Source organism: Cyrtonyx montezumae, unplaced genomic scaffold, assembly GCF_038088225.1.
Source record: "Cyrtonyx montezumae isolate F1298 unplaced genomic scaffold, pur_monq_1.0 scaffold_8, whole genome shotgun sequence".
NCBI classification, from domain to species: domain Eukaryota; kingdom Metazoa; phylum Chordata; class Aves; order Galliformes; family Odontophoridae; genus Cyrtonyx; species Cyrtonyx montezumae.
Window position 1 is genome coordinate 57042451 of NW_027072089.1, and position 18590 is coordinate 57061040.

The 18590-nt window shown below is 40.9% G+C and overlaps 2 protein-coding genes across 4 annotated transcripts in view; one reads left to right on the forward strand and one right to left on the reverse strand.

The window, feature by feature from the left end:
• Positions 1 to 12738, reverse strand: part of ERP44 (endoplasmic reticulum protein 44) — a 45854-nt gene extending 33116 nt beyond the window's left edge. Inside the window, exon 1 of the mRNA XM_065753542.1 lies at positions 12580 to 12738. Coding sequence (XP_065609614.1) covers positions 12580 to 12636 — 57 coding nt within the window. The 5' untranslated portion in view covers positions 12637 to 12738. The remainder of the gene's footprint in view (positions 1 to 12579) is intronic.
• A 147-nt stretch (positions 12739 to 12885) lies between these two features.
• INVS (inversin) overlaps positions 12886 to 18590 on the forward strand; it is an 87881-nt gene continuing 82176 nt past the window's right edge. Inside the window, exons 1-2 of one of the 3 annotated variants that reach the window (XM_065753532.1) lie at positions 12886 to 12905; positions 17677 to 17846. In XM_065753532.1, coding sequence (XP_065609604.1) covers positions 17720 to 17846 — 127 coding nt within the window. In that variant the 5' untranslated portion in view covers positions 12886 to 12905; positions 17677 to 17719. Of the gene's footprint in view, positions 12906 to 12982; positions 13079 to 13163; positions 13248 to 17676; positions 17847 to 18590 lie in introns of those variants that run through there. The other 2 variants (XM_065753533.1, XM_065753531.1) reach the window with 2 other exon arrangements.

Consider the following 18590-nt stretch of genomic DNA (forward strand, 5'->3'; position numbering starts at 1 on the left):
AACTGGGTTTTTATTAGTAACGTAGGCTACTGCTATTATAAAACAGCATGACATACTGTATTAGTTCAAAATGCTAATTAACGATTGCTTTATCCTACATTTAAGCTAGCAGAACAATTTTTAAATTGGTACCAAACAATCTTTTTCCTACTGCTGTCTTTCAGCAGCCATGTTTAAATTTTATTAGGGAAATTAAAAGGACTCAAAGGAATCTACTGAAAATAGTTTTGGGAGAAGCTACTAGATTTTCTCTCTGTTCCTAACTAACCTGAAATACTGATTACATTATAGACACACAGACACAAAAGCTAAACTTCTTTGGCTAAATCATTACAAAATTGAGTGGTCTACTAAGGCTAAACAGCGCTATAAAAACTGCACAAAGCTAGGTGGACAGAGTACTACATTAAGAGGCAATGCAATTTTACATTTTTCTCCACGTCACTTACTCCCACTTTACAAGCACCTCAGAGGAATACTTGCTGTAGGTGCATTTAACATCCCTATAACCTTTTGCAGAAAAGAAGTTGGAAAAAAAAAATCATACGCCGTTTATAACCGTACTTTGCAACACTAAATGTTATTGATTCTATGCTCCAGATGAGAAGAAAACCCCTCACAATTCCCCCATAATTCCTACAACTGACAATAACTGACGTGCCGAGATGGTAAGGGATTGCCATTTGTGACTTTCATGCCAGGGTACGGTTTGCAATGGCTTGTTAGCACAGCACTGAAGGCCCCCTGAAAAAATGGGTAAATTTACCTCTTAACAGCTTGTACATTATTAATATCACAAAATGTTCACTCAAGAAGTCCACTGCAGAGAAGAAAATTCAACCCCACTATCAAAATATGCGATTCAAGGCATCACACTTTTTCATAAAGCTATGAAGAGCAGACCCACACATCTCAACACCATTTTAAAGCTCAAGTCTCTGGGCACATATTTAAGGATCACTGGCTTTTAAAGAAATGTTCAAACCAGGGCTCAAAAATGACATGAGGTGTGTTTAAAAAAATGTCACAGAGATAAAAGTAAGCAGTTTTCAGTTCAACTCCCACAATTTTCAGTTATTTCCCTCCTTGGCCCAGAGGGGAAAAAAAGCACAGACTCCAGTCAGGACTACTACACACGGGTTTTCCTTGTCTGAAACGTATGTAGTCTATATATCTACAAAAGATGTAAATGTGTGCCTAATCAATGATGCTAATTCAGTGCTAAACAATGATGCTGATTCACAAAAAATGAAGGTTTAAAGTAGTCCACTTTGGCAGAAGCATGAACTTCCCTTAAAGCTTCTTCCATGGCTTTGAGATCATGAATTCAGCCCCTGAAAAGACTAACTGAAAACTCTTGACTCTTCTAGATATTTTATATACCGTGCTTTTCATTCTTACAAAAGAAACTAGAAGAATATAGTCTAACTTGCACAGATTTGTAATAAACAAACAAAAGAGGGGCAAAACCTCATATTCAATTAAAGCTTCCTTTACTATTGCTAAGTGGCCTGATTATCTGGCACCAATACACCAATTCACATTCAGGAAGGAATAAAGTACATAGAACAGAAATGATTAGCACCAGCTAAACAGCAACAGCTGTTTATGGAAGTCAGTACCCTCATGCTTCTGAACTTGACAAAGGTATGATCTAGCAAGGTAAAAGAAAGGGCTGCTTGGTCTTATCTTGTCCAGGAGGCAATTCTGGGAGCAGAACACAATACTCTGCTGCTCTTTTTCACTGCACCAAGGAAAAAGGCCTGTTGTCCATTTAGGGAATTGCTATTGCACACAAAAGCCATCATCAGAACTGTTCATAGGAGACAGTTTAAACCCTGGAGTTCAAGGCCAGGTTGGATGGGGCCCTGGGCAGCCTGAGCTGGTGGGGGGCAGTCCTGCCCACAGCACAGGGTGGGGCTGGGTGGGCTGTGAGGTCCCTTCCAACCCAAACCATTCTATGACTGCATTTTCACTCTCTCTTTGTCCTGATCATTCTTGGACAAGCAACGGAAACAGATATTAGAAAGGAACCAAGAGCCTTACCCTTCCCAAAAGCAGGAAACCTGCTTTAGCAGGGGGGTTACACTCGATGATCACTAGGGATCCCTCCTGACCCCTGCAATTCTGCGATTCAGTGCACTGCGTGGAAGGAGAAGCAACCAAACTCTATTCAAAGTACAATCCTGGAGGTGGAAACTAGAAGTAGCTGTAGTGTTTTCACCAGAAATGGAATTTTCTATATAGCACATGAATGTTTGCTGTCGTGGAAAATTAATTTACCAGCTTATACACTCACTCCTTCAGATTACTCCACATCTGCTGCCTACACACATTCCAGTGCTTTAAAAATAACATAATTCCTGCTCAGTATTAATTTCAGTAGATTCCAATACATATCGGTGTTATTGTTCAACAAGACAAAAGCCAGCTCGTTTCCAGCAAAATACTCTATTTCAACACCTACTCACTTTCAGTCACTTATCTTTTCGTTAACCATGCATTCACTACTGCAAATACAATTTATTTTCACTTCACCTTCAAAACATCAAGTTCTCTATCTGTTTGCAGTGTGAAAAAAGATGGGAACTTTCAGCAAAGACAAGCCTGTGGAGTTTTACCTTTCAGGCTGAAGCTTGTTTTCAAAGTAAGCAGGAATGACAGAAACCAGCTGTTCAAATGCAATAAAAAGGCTATCATAAGCACATACGAACTAGCCCTAATGATAAAAAATACCTCAGAGGCAATTTAGATAAAATATCAGTCAGGTGGTGAAACAACAGCGCAGCCTTACAGCAACCTGCATTTTCACATATCTGTAACATGCTGTGGATGATTTTGGGGGGCAATGTCTGGGAAACAGATGACCCTGTTTGGTCTGCTGTTTTTTGTTTTGTGGTGCTTCTCTGTTGTTGTTTATTTGTTGGGTTTTTTTTAGTTTGCTTCTTTTTGCTGCTAGTGTGGTTTTATGCTGTTGCTGTTTTTCCATCCAAAGATGAAAGCATCCCAGAGGTTCACACAGAAGCACCCGTAATAACATACAGACATAGATAATAACTACTCAGCTGATGCACTGGTTTAAACAAAAACAACTGAAAAGCCCAGCAAAAATGACAGCCACACAAACAAAAATGTTTAAAGTGAAAAGTAAAGCCAGGGTCACTCTCGCCACCAAGTTTACCCAAGGGGAAGAAAAGCACATTAGTTTAAATGCCACTCTGAAAACAATATTAGGGAACACAAGCAGACAAATTAAGTCTCCAATAACAGCTCGAGTTGTGCCGCTCATATCTGTGCCAATGCCGAGCTGTACTTAGGAATGAAAAAATTGGCTTCCAAACATAGAAGCACAGCCAACTTGATTTGGCCCAAATTTTTTTCCTCAAGGCAACAAGTGCTACAAGTAAAGCAGCAGAGAAGCAAGCGTGCGGATGACAACTAGTTAAATCCCTACTCTCTTCCAATTTTACAATCACAGTCCTGCTGTACCACAGCCAAAGGAACCCATTCATGAATATGCACACCACCACCACCAGGATTCATTAACCTCAGATCTACAACTTTAGCACCAGTACTTCCTGCACCACTAACATCTTCCTGGTGTTGCGTTTCTCTTCCTTCAGCATGACTGAGCTGCCACCTTCCCTCAGACACCTCCTCATGTTCCAGCAGGAGATAAAGGTTTGTGCAACTATCAGAAGACAAATACAGCGCAACACAGCCACCCAGGGCAAGTGAAACTTCTTTTTATACATTAAAAACATTGGAGATTCAGTCCCACATTGCTCTTCACCCTCTTCTTCTGAGGAAACAGAAGGAAGAATACCTTAGAGTTTCTAAATTATAAACTTTCTAAAACACGAAGGGGTTTTGTTGCCTCAGCTTCTCATTCCCACACCACGTGAACTCTGAAAAGCCCAAATCCATTCACTGTTAACTCCATTCATAGGGCAAATAAGCAGCAGTAGGAATACTGCCTCGCAGCTGCACTCTAATCCACGTATTGGCATTGGAAAAATCTCTCGATTTAACCGAAGAAAAAAAAACAAAACATTTTACAGTGGATTAATTTGCACTCTTCATCATTAGAATGTAACTTAACTCAAAGCAACCTGGACCGGAAGGGAAAAAATATCACCTTTGGGGCCACATCTGCACTTACATATTCATACTGTAGTTGGAATGAGTGGCTCATTTCAGGCTGCATAGGAGCTATTTCTACCCTAAGCAGCTGCTAAGGATCTGCACACATGCAGTCAATTTCTCTTGGATTACTCTGGGCAGCAGAAGAGGAAATAATGCAGAGGACAGAACACATGCTACAGATATTCTGGAATGCACAAAAGAACGTGATACAAAAATACTTGACATCCCCCAGGAAATATGAACTGCACCAAGTTCGAGGCTGACTCCTGTGAAAGCTTCCGAGCAAGTATTTCAGACAGGTCCTAAAAATAATATTTAAAACATTTGCATGGTGCAGTGCATGAACTGGTAGCAAGTATCAGAGAGACACAAGCTCTGCAGTCAACCAGCTCCGTGTAGTGAGCTTACCGTTTTCAAAGCATGGCACTGCTTTCTCTTAAATACAGCAATCAAAATGAAAATCCTCAGCAAGGTATTGATAGAGATTTCGGATGGCAGTATCACAGCTATATGTTATTGTAAAATAAGCTAATACACAGCAGCTACGTAATACTAATTTTATGTATATATTTGCACCATTTTAGTAAATTTTGTTGGCCTAAGTTGACAGAAAAAACATACACAGAAATAAAAAGCCCCTTCCCCCCTGCAATTACATGTTCTTAACCGAAGCACTTTGAAATGTCAAAGGCAATTCCTGAGAGGCCTACACATCGCTGAGATCCCATCACTAATTAACGGATCATTAGTAAGAAAGAACCCCTAACTGTTCTCCTCAGCACCACATGCTGTCTTAATTACCTTTGTGAAGCTACCGATTTGTCTTTCAGTCATTCTAGCCAAAATTCCCAAGTGAATCGTCTCAACAGGGAGAAGGAAAAAAAGAATACTTTCATACACATATTTATGAAAATCCATCACTTTTTTGACTGGCAAAGGATTTAAGGGCTAAAGCATTTCCAACTACATTTAAGAAAGGGAATATATCAATAAACTGTGGCAGAGAAAGAAGTGATAGACAGAGACCAAAAGAACAAAAAGCTCTTGGGATTACAAATGTGAGTACATCTGAAACACTTTCCCTTTGTGAAGCTTTTGAAAAAGTTAATTATATCATCACTTCATAATCACGACAGCTATGGGAAACAGCAAAACACTATCACAGCTGTTGTTTTCTTTTTCAAGACCATTGGAACAGGCACCTTTTCCTTGCCTTTCAAAATACTTCCTCACACGGCTCCTAATGAACGAGTTATCTCCATGCTTATGCCCAATTCCACATGAATCCACTTGGAGATGAAATCTAAGCTACACTGCCAGTTATCTTACAGTAGAGATTAGAATGCTTTTCCTCTTCACAAATGCTAAAAGAAAAAAGAAGAAAAGAACACCACCCAAAGAAAGCCCATATAGCACAAACTGACATCGTCACAGACTTCTTTTTGGACGCACCTTGATAAAACACACACACTGAAACCAGGCAGGAATCACTGATGCCAGGCAAGGCTGGAGACATGCTGGCAGCAGAAGTACTGCCAAGGAACCTGCTCATTCTAGGGCTCCACTAGATACATTCAGTTTGTGTTTCATGAACACTATTTGGGATACAAAGCTTCAGTGATAAAAACCTAATGAACAAAACCAAACCCCTCACTCCTCTACCATCGGGAGCACCTTCCTTTCAGAACTGCATGCAGTAAATCATCTATCTGAAATCTCCATGTGGGTTAACACTGCCTTCATTTTCTGTTACATAAAATATCCTGAGTTGGAAGGGACTCATCTACGGATCCACGCAAGACCACCCCAAATTCAAGTCCTATGTATGACAGCGATGCCCAATCATCATGGTAACCCACATCTTCCGTGAAATAAGCCTTATGGAGCTCCAGAGGTTCATTTCATCGCAACAGTTGACAAAGCTTCCAGCTATAGCTCACTAATGACCAGGAGTCATCATAATTCCCATTTACCATCTACTATGATTATTTTTTGTAATAGAGGCAGAACTCAAAAACTGAAGACAGTCAGGTCTTAATAACAACTGCTTGCAGAACACAGCTCTGAAAGGCAAGAGGGCCTGTGAGAATCAGTCGATTGAGAACAACCTCTTCAAAGCACAAAACCCACCCACTTCACTATGCAGAAAGCAGTCATAGCAGAAGACCTACAAACAACTTGTGGATGAGTTCAGAAACAGAAACCAAAGTCCACAGAAGGCAGAGGTAAGTAAGAAAAGGAATACTTGGTAGGAGTATAAAAACACTGCTTGAGCATGCGAGATGAAATTAGAAAAGCCCAAGCCCAGCTGGAACTGAAACTAGAGAGGGTTGTTTTAAGATCAACAGGTTTCTACAGTTATGCAGGCAACAAATGGAAGAATAAAAAAGACTAGAGCCACATGTAAGTAAGATCAAGTCAGAAACCTATTAAACAAGTTGGATGTACACAAACGCTCAGAACCAGATGGCATGCATTTTCCCGGGTCCCTAGGAAAATCATGGAGGCAGATTTTCTTCCCAGAAGTCACACAGATCCAGCAGAGATTTAGAAATATTTAATCAATCTGATAAATTTGATTGTCTTCTGTAATAAGATGACTATTCTCTGAAAGTAAGGAAATAATACTACTCATTGTTTGCCTCGGCTTTAACGAGCTTCTGACACAGTCTTTTAAAGCATCCTTAGAGCTGAACTGGTAATATGTTAACTGAGTAAGTGAAATATAAAGTAAATGACACAACAGCTGGGCTCAAAGGGCTCTATTCAAAGGTAGCAGGTCTGACTGGTCTCTAATGGAGTTTCCCCAGGATCAATACTGGATACAAGAAATGTCTGTCTCTACTACTGACCAGGATAGTAGAACAAAGTGCCCGGTCAGCACTTTTCTGAGGATACCGAACTGGGGAACTGTGCAAGAGGAGCGAGATGTCCATCAGTCTGAGAAATGGTCTGACAGGAATCTCATGATGCGGGCAAAGTCGTACATCTGCGGTGGAATAACCCCACACAGGCTAGAAGCCAACTAGATAGAAATCATCTTGCCTTCTGTAACAGTCAGTTTCTCAGTGCTCCTGGCGAAGATGCATCAGAACACAGAAGTGTGAAGGTAGAACTCAGAGAAGGAAATTATAATATTTTCTCTTCACATGAGATGATTCTCTCCTTTAAAGCAAACTACATTCAATAGACTCACATAATAAGGTGTAAGTAAACAAAACAAAACAAAAAGCCAAGAAGTCATAGAAGTCATAGAATAACTGGAAACTATGAGTGAGGTTCACAAAGAGCCTGCAAGGTAAACTTACAGTCTTTAACTCTTTCCAAAAAATTAAGTTTGATTAAAACAAAGGAGATGACTGCTGTGCACATCTGAGCGACATACTGCTTTCCCAAAGAGGTGGTATGAGGACTACCGTCACACCTAAGAAAGTTGCCCCTCCAAAAAAGAAAGTAAAGCAGACAGTGAGGATATTAAAAAAAATAACATCACCAGGGATCACCACCAGAGTATACCTGCCAGCGAGACGATCTGTAACACTATGTACTCAATAACTCCTTTACCATTTTTGAACACTGTCTCAAGTCTTCTGTCTGAAGAATCGTTTCAGTTTCTCCTCTCCCAGCTGAGTGCTCCAATGAGGAAGCTTGCCAATTGCATGGCATAGCATGAAGAATGCAGTAGACCAGTAATAAGCTTTTCCTACTTCCCTAGGAGGAGAGCACAAGTAGGGTAGGGAGGTTCTTCAGTTAACAACTGATTTACCAGGAACTCTTGTGCTACTCTCACAGGGAACCCCCTTTCATTTTATAAGGCTCAGTGACGTAAGATTTGCCTATAATTATGACATCTGGATAATGCTCAAATTCAGAATATTGCATTTAGAGCAGGATCCACACAGAGATAAGCAAGTGCATAGAAACACACTCTACACACCGCAAGATTACACAGTTCAATTCCTCTTTGCGCAATTTACTACTTCCTTCTGCATTTAACAGCAAGATAAGGCATTATTTAATTTTCACTTTCTCTCTTTGGATACTCGATGTCATACTAACAAGACAAAAGGCAATGGCAATCAAACGAGACAGAAAAATTACTCTATACCATTTTTTCTAGTTAAAATTTTAATAGAAAATTCAAAATTCATTTTCCAGTGCCTCTTCAAAGTTACTGCTCCTAGCAGCTGCCACCGCATTACTATGCAAGTATTTTGAAAGCTTCGCTAAAAATACAAAAAATATAGCGTAACACAAATTGTAACACTAAGTATTACCTGATAATGACAAGCCATGCCAGCTTATAGGAAAGAAAATACAGGCAGCAGGGCATCCACTAAGCTTCCACAGAAACCCGAAGTGAAGACATTACTTAGAAAATGAAGTACAGGAAAGCTGGGGAGGGACTTTTCTAAGGGCACGGATAAGGAGAAATGGCATTAAAATGGAAGAGGTTAGATTTAGATTAGATATCAGGAAGAAATTGTTCACTGCGAGGGTGGTGAGACACTGGAACAGGCTGCCCAGAAAGGCTGTGAATGCCCCTTCCCTGGAAGCACTGAAGACCAGGCTGGATGGGGCTTCGAGGAACTTGGTCTAGAGGGAGATGCCCCTGCCTATAGCAGGGGGGGTGGAACTGCATGAGCTTAAAGGTCCCTTCCAACCCAAACCATCCTATGATTCCATGTATACTTCAAAATTGTGAAAGCTTTTCACATTCTCAGAACATCACAGGACAAATATGTTCTTCCAACAGCACTGTCAAATATATTAAGAAATCGGTGTTCCTGCTTTGTCTGGGATACCTTTCCAAACAAGTTACAAAGAAAAGGCATAACAGTAGAGTTTTGAAACACAATAAAACACCAGTGGTCAGTGTGCAAGAATAGGGAAATTTTTTTACAGTTGCTTGAGGGGAAAAAATAATGTAAAGAGAGTAAAATAACTTCCGCATTCCCTTTCCTCCCTATCAGTTGGTAGTTTCTCTTGTTCATATCTGCTCCTCAGGGACATCACATGCATGAGTCTCCCAGAAGATTATTGAGCAATATGACTAGTATCAGTTATACATATGCAGTAGAAGCATGTGCAATGGAGCGTCTTGTGTACTGGATCTTAACAAAAATTGCAAAGCATTTGCAAGTGAAGGCAACACAAAAGCATTGGTTAGAGCAAAACTAAAGAGCCACACCTTGCCTTACAGAAGAACGTGGTGAGGCAGCATCACGTCAGCATTTATTCCACTGTCTCAATTTGTCAGATCTGTCCTACCTAGTGTTAAGTAATATACCAGCACTGCAGAAACATCATTCACGTATGAGCAAGAAGAGCACCACGTGCCATTTTTTCACTCCAATCTTGCAATCATCTCTGCATCCTCCTCTGCAGCCTGGGCTGTGCCCTGCCCACCCTTACTCAGCTCCAGCATTACAGAAACAAAGTTCGCACCACCCTGAACTTCTTCCTTACCTCTCTCTCCAGACACTGTTTGTTTCACAGCAGCCCTGCTCTGATCCAGTACTACAGTAGCACATGAGAATTCAAATTGAGAAGGGAAATGAGCCTGGCAGGTATCCCTGTACTGCAACCTCAAAGCTAGCAAATCAACCTTTAGTGAGATTGAGAAGTATATTAGGAAACATACAGTGATTCAAAGCTCTCTGAAATTTTAGTGATCTACTGGCAATAACTTTTAGACAAAAGAACTACACTTGACACAGACACGATATCAGTTTCTTTCATAGTATTTCAATTCTCAGTGTCTTTTATCTAGGTTTCTGTACTTTCATTACAAATAAATACTTTCTCTACCCAGTCTACTTCGATTTCCTCCAACTACTGTATTATTTGTCCTGCTTTACTAATGTGCAGTGATCATTCTTCTCCTCGCCTTTTCTTTACCTTTTTGGAAATTGCTATTTAGCATCTTTTAGTGTGCACCTGCTTTGAACATTCAGATAAATGAGTATTATGACAAGATGGGGAGCATCATTTTATAGCAATGCAAAAATTCATCCATCATACTTTTGGTGTGCAGAACTATCAAAACAAAGGCAAAAGATATGAAAAATAAATAACTTCTTTCCCTTAGAGAAGCATGCTTGAATATGCTGTGTAGAAAAAGAAGTATGTATATCCAAAAGTTTGGAAATTTAATTTCTTTAAGACTTTATTGCTAACACTAAGCAAGTCCAGCTTAGTAAGCTCTTTTCACAGCTGCATATCAATGAATTCTGCTCCAGGAATCACTGATGTAACACTAATAAGCTCACGTCAACAAAATACACTGACTGTCATGCCCAAAGAGGCTCTAGTGGACAGCACATCCTTTGGACACAAAGCAGAGGGCTCCCTCAAACCTTACCATACAAAACCAATTGTGCTGTTGGTCCCAGTCATTCATAGTAGTTAAGATGAGAAAGAAAGTTAATGGAACTTTGCAGTCAGTCCGATACGTACTACCAGATTCTCCAAATGCCATGAGAAAACAAGCACTGTTATTTTTTTACAGCCACTTTAAAAAAAATAGAAGGATCCTCTCACACTCCCACTCTGCTCAGGACAACTTTTCCAAAGCTCACATCAAATCCACTGCAAGAAGTGATTTACTGTCTTGATCCAAGTACATAACCAGGCACCTTACAACACAGGGTATGAAGCTGAAGAATTACACAGATAACATTACACATAATTATACTTAACCCAACAACTCTTAAAAAAAAAAAAAACAAACACCACATCACCTCTGATCTGTACTCTTTTTGAGGTTTCATATATAACTCTTTTTAATCTCATTAGAAATTGGTTTAAATGACCCACACACAAAGAAACAGCAACTAAAATGTGGGGAAGATTCAGATCTTTGCCACAATCTACTTTTCAGTTGACATGCACGTATCTAAGTGATGAGTGTTAAATTTGCATGGATCCACTGTACCATGAAGAAAGAAAAATGCTTTCATTACCTCCTGACCACTTTCTCAAACTTGTACTTGCCTATTTAAACAGTATTTTAAAATAGCACACACTTCTAGTTCTCACTCACTGGAGTCTGTTCTCAGAACAATGGTTAAAATGTTGATTTTAGCATATAGACATTATAGTTGTTTTAATGCACAGATATGACTTGACAATCCTAGGTTCCTCAATGCAGTCTACAGTGAGCTAACACACTATAAACAGCCATCTATATATACACTTCAAAAGTGTCTTTTTCAAACCACACAAATTCTGTATGCTTACTAAACTTGAAACTGCAGCAAGCTTATTGTAATTTAACTGAAATTTATGTGGGTAGAAGTGCACATTTCAAAGATGGAATGATCTGTTCATTAAGCACCCGTTTTCAAGTTTCTATTCATTCATTAGCCACTGCACCGCTGCGTATTTCCCTTTGGATCCCCAAAACTCTATTTGGAATCACACAATTTCAACTATCACGGAATATCCTGAGCTGGAAGGACCCTTAAGGATCACTGAATCCAACTCCTGGCTCCACACAGCACCCACTGAAAATTCAAACCCTATACCTGAGAGCAGTGTCCAACTGCTCCTTGAACTCCAGCCCTTGGGGCTGTGCCCACTGCCCTAGGCAGCCTATTCCACGTCCACCACCTTCTGGTGCAGAACCTTTTCCAAATGATCTAATAAGTAACATTCACTATTTAAACAGCTAGTACAGCTAAAAAAAAAAAAAAAAAAGAAAAATCTTGCTCGTTTATCTAACTTCACCTCCAATGATTCCTTGATTTTCTGGCCAGTTTTACTCTCCCAAACGTTAATAAATTGATTAGGCAAAACCTCATTAAACTTAACTCACACAAGCCCTTATGCTATGTGGAGGCTCAGGATCTGGCACAATACAAGCCTGCAAAATAAAGAATCAGTGCACCGGCCTGTTTAAAAGATAAGAGGGCCTCCTTATCTCCACAAAGGACATGCATCAGTGATTCACAAGTCTGCAAAAGCAGAAGGTAGCTAAGATTGAGGATGTAAGGCCAGCTACGAGAAAAAAAAACAAAACCAACAAAAAAAGCCCCATTCTGACAACCGCAACTGAATGCCACGAGTCCCTCGGGCTCTGCAGTTTCCAACTCGAGCGCGTGAGCTCCGAGGGGACCGCTGTCCCCGTCCCGCGTGTGCTGAAGGGCCGCTGCGGGACGGGCAGCCCTGCCCCGAGCGTAGCGGGGAGCAGGCCCGAGGCGGGAGCCCCGCAGAACGCCGGGCGCAGGCCGTGCCCCGCCCCGCAGCCTATCAGCCACAGCCACAACACCGTCCTCCGCCAACCGCGGCCGCACGCTCCCAGCCCGGACCCTGCAGGTGCCGGTGGCGCCGCCCCAGCCCGCGGCCTGCCCGGTGAAGGGCCTCGAGCCGGTGCCGGCTGCCGGCGGAGCGGAGGGCCGCGGGACGGGCAGGGAGGAGCCGGCGGCTTACCAAGAGGAGGAAGAGGCGGCCGGGCTGAGGCAGGAGCGGGAAGACGGCGGGTCTCATGGTAGATCAGGCGCCTGCCGGCGGGGCGGGGGGAGAAACGCGGCTCCCACGCTCGGCGGTTCCGCACTTCCCCCGTCGCCAGGAAACACCCGCGGCCGTCCCACCGCCGAGCCCCGCGCCGCCCGCCTCCGCCACTCACTTCCGGGTGCCCGCGGAGCACGCCGGGAAGCGTAGTTCTCAACCGGGACAAGGGAGAGGCGCGCGGCCTCCCGGCGCGCCCCGCGCGGAAGACCCGGCTATCCCAGCGTGCAGCGGCGGGCGGTGCCGAGGTGAGCGGCTGGGGCGCGGCGGCTGGGGCGGCGGGGCGGCTGTGGGACTGGGAGGGGTTGAGCCGTTGAGTCGAGTTGAGCCGCTTGCTCCGACCTGGGGCTCGTCGTTCGGCTTTGGGGCCGCCCCCTCAGCTTTCCGTTGTTTCGGGCTCGGAAAAGTTCTCTCCGCTTACGTAACTGGACTACCTCAGCCCGGGAGCAGCACCGAGCACCTGGCGGGGTCGCGCTGCAGGGGTCTCTGTCTTTTCCTTTTGTAGGTCCTCTTAATATCTCATAATTTCTCGGGTCCACAATTAGGTATTTCAAAGCAGCGATGATGCTCCGCTAAAAGTTGTTGCACTGGTAATTGACACTACCGATGTGATTACCGACACTTTGTACAGAAGTGATTCTTCTTGTCTTGTGTTGTTTTTTCTTGGAAGTTATGAGCATCATTACTAACTTTCTGCAGCGTGCAGTTGGTTTAATGTTATTGCTGACTTATACCTGGGATGTTTTGGGTGTTTTATTAAGGTCTCCATTATTTACTCCATATATCTCCAATATTCACTACACATCCACTATGACGTGTGGATGTATTCTCAACCGTTTGTAATCTGACTTCGTAAGGACTTGTCAGCAGTGGGGAGTTTTTAAATGAAAATTAATGCTAACCAAGCTATGTTGTTAGCACTGGGACAGATGAGGTAGGCAAATGCATCTTCTGTCATAACTGTTTCCTTTACTTTTTGTCATAACCTTTCCAAAATATAGCTGGAACAAATATAATATTAAAAATACTGACAGAGATTTGCTGGCATTTGTATTCCAACTGTCGTTACTGCCAGTTTCTATTCACAGCAGTGTAAACCTTATCTTGTAAGCTAGGCCTTGCTTTTCTTCTGAGTTTAACTTCTTAGTTCAAAACAAAAACTGTTGTAAGTATCCCCGTAAAATAATAAAACAGAAAAACATATGTTGTTTTTTAAGTTCTTCTGGTTTGTGTTTAAGCACTGTGTCTTTAACTCAGATGCTTTTTGGAGTCTTTTTATTAAATTGGCCCAATGTAGAGCCACAGACATGATGAAGAGGCTGAAGCACCTCTCCTTTGAGGAAAAGTTGATAGGGGACTTCAGCCTAGAGAAGGGATCCTGGGAGGGGAGGGATCACATCAGTATCTGTTAGGTATCTGAAGTGAGATCGCAAATAACTCAAATGCAGGCTCTTTTCAATGCCAGGAGTAGAGGTAATGTGTGCAGACAGAATCACAGGAGGTTTCATCTGCACCAGGCAGCAATTCTATGTCCAGAGGCTGTGGAGTCTCTTTGGAGGTATCCAGAAGCTGCTGAGATACAGGCTTGAGCACCCTGCTCTGGGTGGCCATGCTGGAACTGGGACTGGATGGGATCAGATGAGCCCAGAGGGCCCTGCCAACCTCAGCCATGCTGTGATTCCTATTTTACAGTTTCCTTTGTTTGGTTCCATCTGACAACATGGAAGATTAAACTGTGTTAGAACCAGATGATGCAGTTATTCCTTTAGCACATGAGGAAAACATTTGGTTCTTCATCCTTTTGAATACCCCAAATAATAGAGCCTTTTGAGGGTGCTCAGGATTAGCAGTACGGGAGCTGGAGGCAGCATTCTTCACTTGTAAAAGAGTTGTCCAGAATATTCAGATACAGTAAGTGGACAAGTCATGAAGAGGTATCTTCCAACTGTGCATGTCTAGACCAGCTGGAATGATAGTGGAAGAGAGAATATGCAAGTAAAATACAAAGAAAATGGAAGAAAATACATCAGTGATACCTTTAGGGATAAAACTACTATCTCAGTATCCCAGCATGTGTCAAATTCCAGTGGTGTATATGGGTCCACTTAAAACATAGAGATTATCTTTCTATCCACAGGAAGCGTTTTGGGAAAAAAGACAAGACAGTTTAAATTCAAGCTGCAGTCTTGTGTATCAAGTGCATGTTAAATTATGTGGCATCCATCTCTGCAGCCTTCTTCCTTCTCTTTCTTTCCTCCTGTTCCTATTGCAGCTAGGTACGGTAATGTTTTTGCTTGTAGTATTTTGTGGCACTTTTTCTGTCTTTCATGACTGTAAAGTGGGAATATTTTTAACCTTCTCTCGCATTTGCCTCTTTGAACTCTTTTATCTTGTCTTCTTCTAGAAGTAGCTAGGGCTGTGAATCCATTAATCACACTCATTCAGTTTATAACATCATCTATTTACGTTGTAAAACAAACATACCAAAAGATGTTTGGTGACTTTTCTGGAACATAGAGGAGTTTGGTAAGGATGGAAGTGTCCATGACTTCATCGTTGTCACATTATGCTGAAGTTTGTGGTGGAAGAGGAGAGTGTAGGGACAGGATCCTTTTGTTCTGTAGCTTTCATTTGACCAGACGATGCTCCAGAACTATTTCCAGTAATATTTCCAAAAATGCTTTTGTAAGATTATGAGGAGTTCATCCTCCTGCCTCTATACCAGCATTATCAACTGAGCAAACTTGAGGTGCTGTGAACGCACTATTATGTCCTCACACTTGATCACTTCAGGCAGATATGAATGCCATACGTGCTCAGTGTTGGCTCATGAAAACTCAGCCATGCAGGCTTTAGAAAGAGAATGTTTTGTGAGAAGATTTAGGTGTTGTAAGAAGTGGCATAGCAGAGTCTTGCTTAATTGAGGACAGGATGGACAAACAGCAGTTTTGGTGCTATATGTTAAATGCTTTGTATGCGGGTGTATTTTCTTATAGATAAGATTGCAGTGTATCAAGAGGCCACCTGGCTCTGTATTTATGGCTGTTACAGGGATGGGATATGAACTTACGGTGCAGTGATCACTGAATAAGTGATTAGGTTTGCATGGAGCTTGTTGCAGTCATTTTTTTGATCAGCTCTCCTAGGAAGCTTGGTGCATGCTATGAAGAGTCTACAGTTATATTAAGCTATAAACTTTTGCTTTTTTTTTTTTGTTTGCTTGCAAGTAAAGGCTTTTACTTTTATTTCTAAATGTTTAATATCTTCTGTAGAAGATTTCACATTGTTCAACCAAAAAGTGAACATTTTAATAACAGTTCTCCTGATGTTAATATGTATGCATCTGCAATTAATGGCAACAAATACTGTATACCAACATAATAAGTTTATAGATAAATAAACTAAAGATGGTTCAAGGCAACAATGAAGCAAGGTACCTTCCTCTTGCTGATTTTAAAGTGTACTACAATGTAAATATGGGTCATGACAAAAGGAGTATGTTTGATTTAACATGGAACAGAAGGTGAGGTGAAACATTCCCAAAGTTCAGTGGTGCCTCCTTTTTTTTTTTTTCTTTTTCAATTTCTGTTTTTCTTTGCTAGCATACACAATCATTGTTTTTCACTCCGAATGGTAAGTACGATGAGATTTGGAGGTAGACATTCTACTGCTTGATACTACTGGAGAAAAACAATGTGCTTTTGAGTGTGCTGGCCCTTCTTCATTTCTGTTACACAATGCAGGCATGAGTTGATCATTATCAAGGTCTTGAGACTGGTAGATCAATGAATATAGTACTTCTACTTCAAAAGTGGCTGGGAAGGTGAATTACTAATGCATGTAATTTTGGTGGCAAATGGAGAAGAAAAAAGAGAGAAGAAGACCGTTAGACCAGCCTAATTCCAATTTTTGCCTACGTCTTGAACACCTAGCAGAGTTTAGTTTCCATCTCAAAGGGATATAACAGAACTTTGAAAAGGTCCAAAAATGCTAATTAAAATGTTTAGGCGTACATAAAATCTTCTGCCTAGGGAACAGCTAAGTAGTGTCCTACGCTTTCAGCTGAAGGTACTTATGATTGTGAAAGCTGCGTTAGGGATATGTAGAATAATTACTGATGGATGAGAACTTCTGTTTACTTTCCCTTCCAATACAAAGTTTAAGGGTCCTCAAATGCCAAGAGCTATCTCAAGACAGATGGAGGAAAGCAGTTCATCCATACAGTGTTTGGCTGTGCTGTGGCGCTTCTTTTTCAGTGGATGTAGTGGATAAGCTTGAGAGGAGACTAGACAGGTTTGTAGAAGAAAAATTAACTGAAGCAAATAAACAGAATCTGATGACCTCTAAATACACAGAAATAAATCCCACTTCAGGAAGTGATTTAAATAGTTGTAAGTTGGAAAACGTTTAGGAAGCAGGAACAAAATCATAAATATATTTAAGTTGTTCTTTGGCATTGGCCAGTTTGAGACAGAGCTTGATCTGATTCATTGTGACTTTTCTTGCACACATTTTCCTACTTCTATTCAGGTCTGAAGAAGACTCAAGATATAAAAAGTTGGTTTACTTACTTCAGCTAGGCCAGTTGGTCAAATAAAAGATACTGCTTCTGGTTATAAGCCCAGTTCTGCATGTATTCATAAACCATCATGGTGAAGCGCCACCAGATATCAAGTCAGTACTTGAGATAAACACTGCTGGTTACTCGAAGCATCCATACCAGCACTATGAAGAAGGATCTGTTGAATGTATAGAGAAACACTATCTTATCTGCAGACTTTTGCAAAGCTTATTGACTGAAATTTATTTTGAAGTTAACAAAATTATATATGGACTAATTATGTATATGCTTTATGCTTTTTGGCTTTTGTTAATTTAATCTTGACTAGAGGTCGATTTAGCTCACAAAATAAGAAATGCATTTGTTCTCTCCTGTTGTTCAGTGGGACAGTTTATTCTCATTAGCTTTGTTTGTGTCATTTTAGTGTTAATTTGGTTATTTTGTTTTTCCTCCCCTAGAACTGAATTCTTACAAAATATGTTGGTGGTACAGATCTGACCTATGGTAATACCTTGCAAGAGTATGAATATTTCAGCAAACTGCCTCTTCAGTGGTTCCTCATTAGCATCTGAAGTGCATGCTGCTGCTGTAAATGGGGATAAGAGTACCCTCCTAAAGCTAATAGCAGGTAAATGTTGTTACTGTACATGCTTTCTGGTTTTGGCTTATTGCTCTGATCTTTAAAATATGTTTTTGTTTCTTGATTACTTGTGTTTCTAGAAAAAGTGTAGTCTTGAAAACAGAACTGATTTTTCTTACTTTTTTATTATCTGTTGCCCTTGATTAGTACTTCCATGTGAAATACAACAGAAAATTGATAAATGATATAATCAGAAGAGTTGTTCAGGACTCGTGTTTCAAAGAATTTAAGATGGTGGAGAAGAGCTCTGAGCTGAGGTATTTTGACCCCATATCCTTATTGTTTAGAATCATTGATTTTTTTGGGGGGTAAATTAGAAAAACTTGTTTTTCCAGTGATTTGTATTGTTAATAAATTCTTGACACTTCTTAGAAATAAGTCCTATTTTTTAATTTGATACTCACACATTAATAACATTTCTCATGACGAAAGAAAGATAAGGAGAGTGGCTGACCCTATGGAAACTGAAGTTAAAACATTCCTGAATGTTTCTATCCACTAAAAAGCCCAAAATTTCACATTCCCTCTCTAAGAACTGGCAGAGTATTCCTGGTTAATAATTTTCTAAAGCAGCTTATATTGTGTGTTCTAAAAACACTTATATACATTTGGAAGGCTATCTAGCTGAAGACTTCAATTTTCAGCACTTCTGATTAAATGCAATTCCAGCTGATTATGTAGAAGTTTTTTTTGCTCAGCCTTCTTTGGAAGTGCTGTTCCTATAACTTGGTG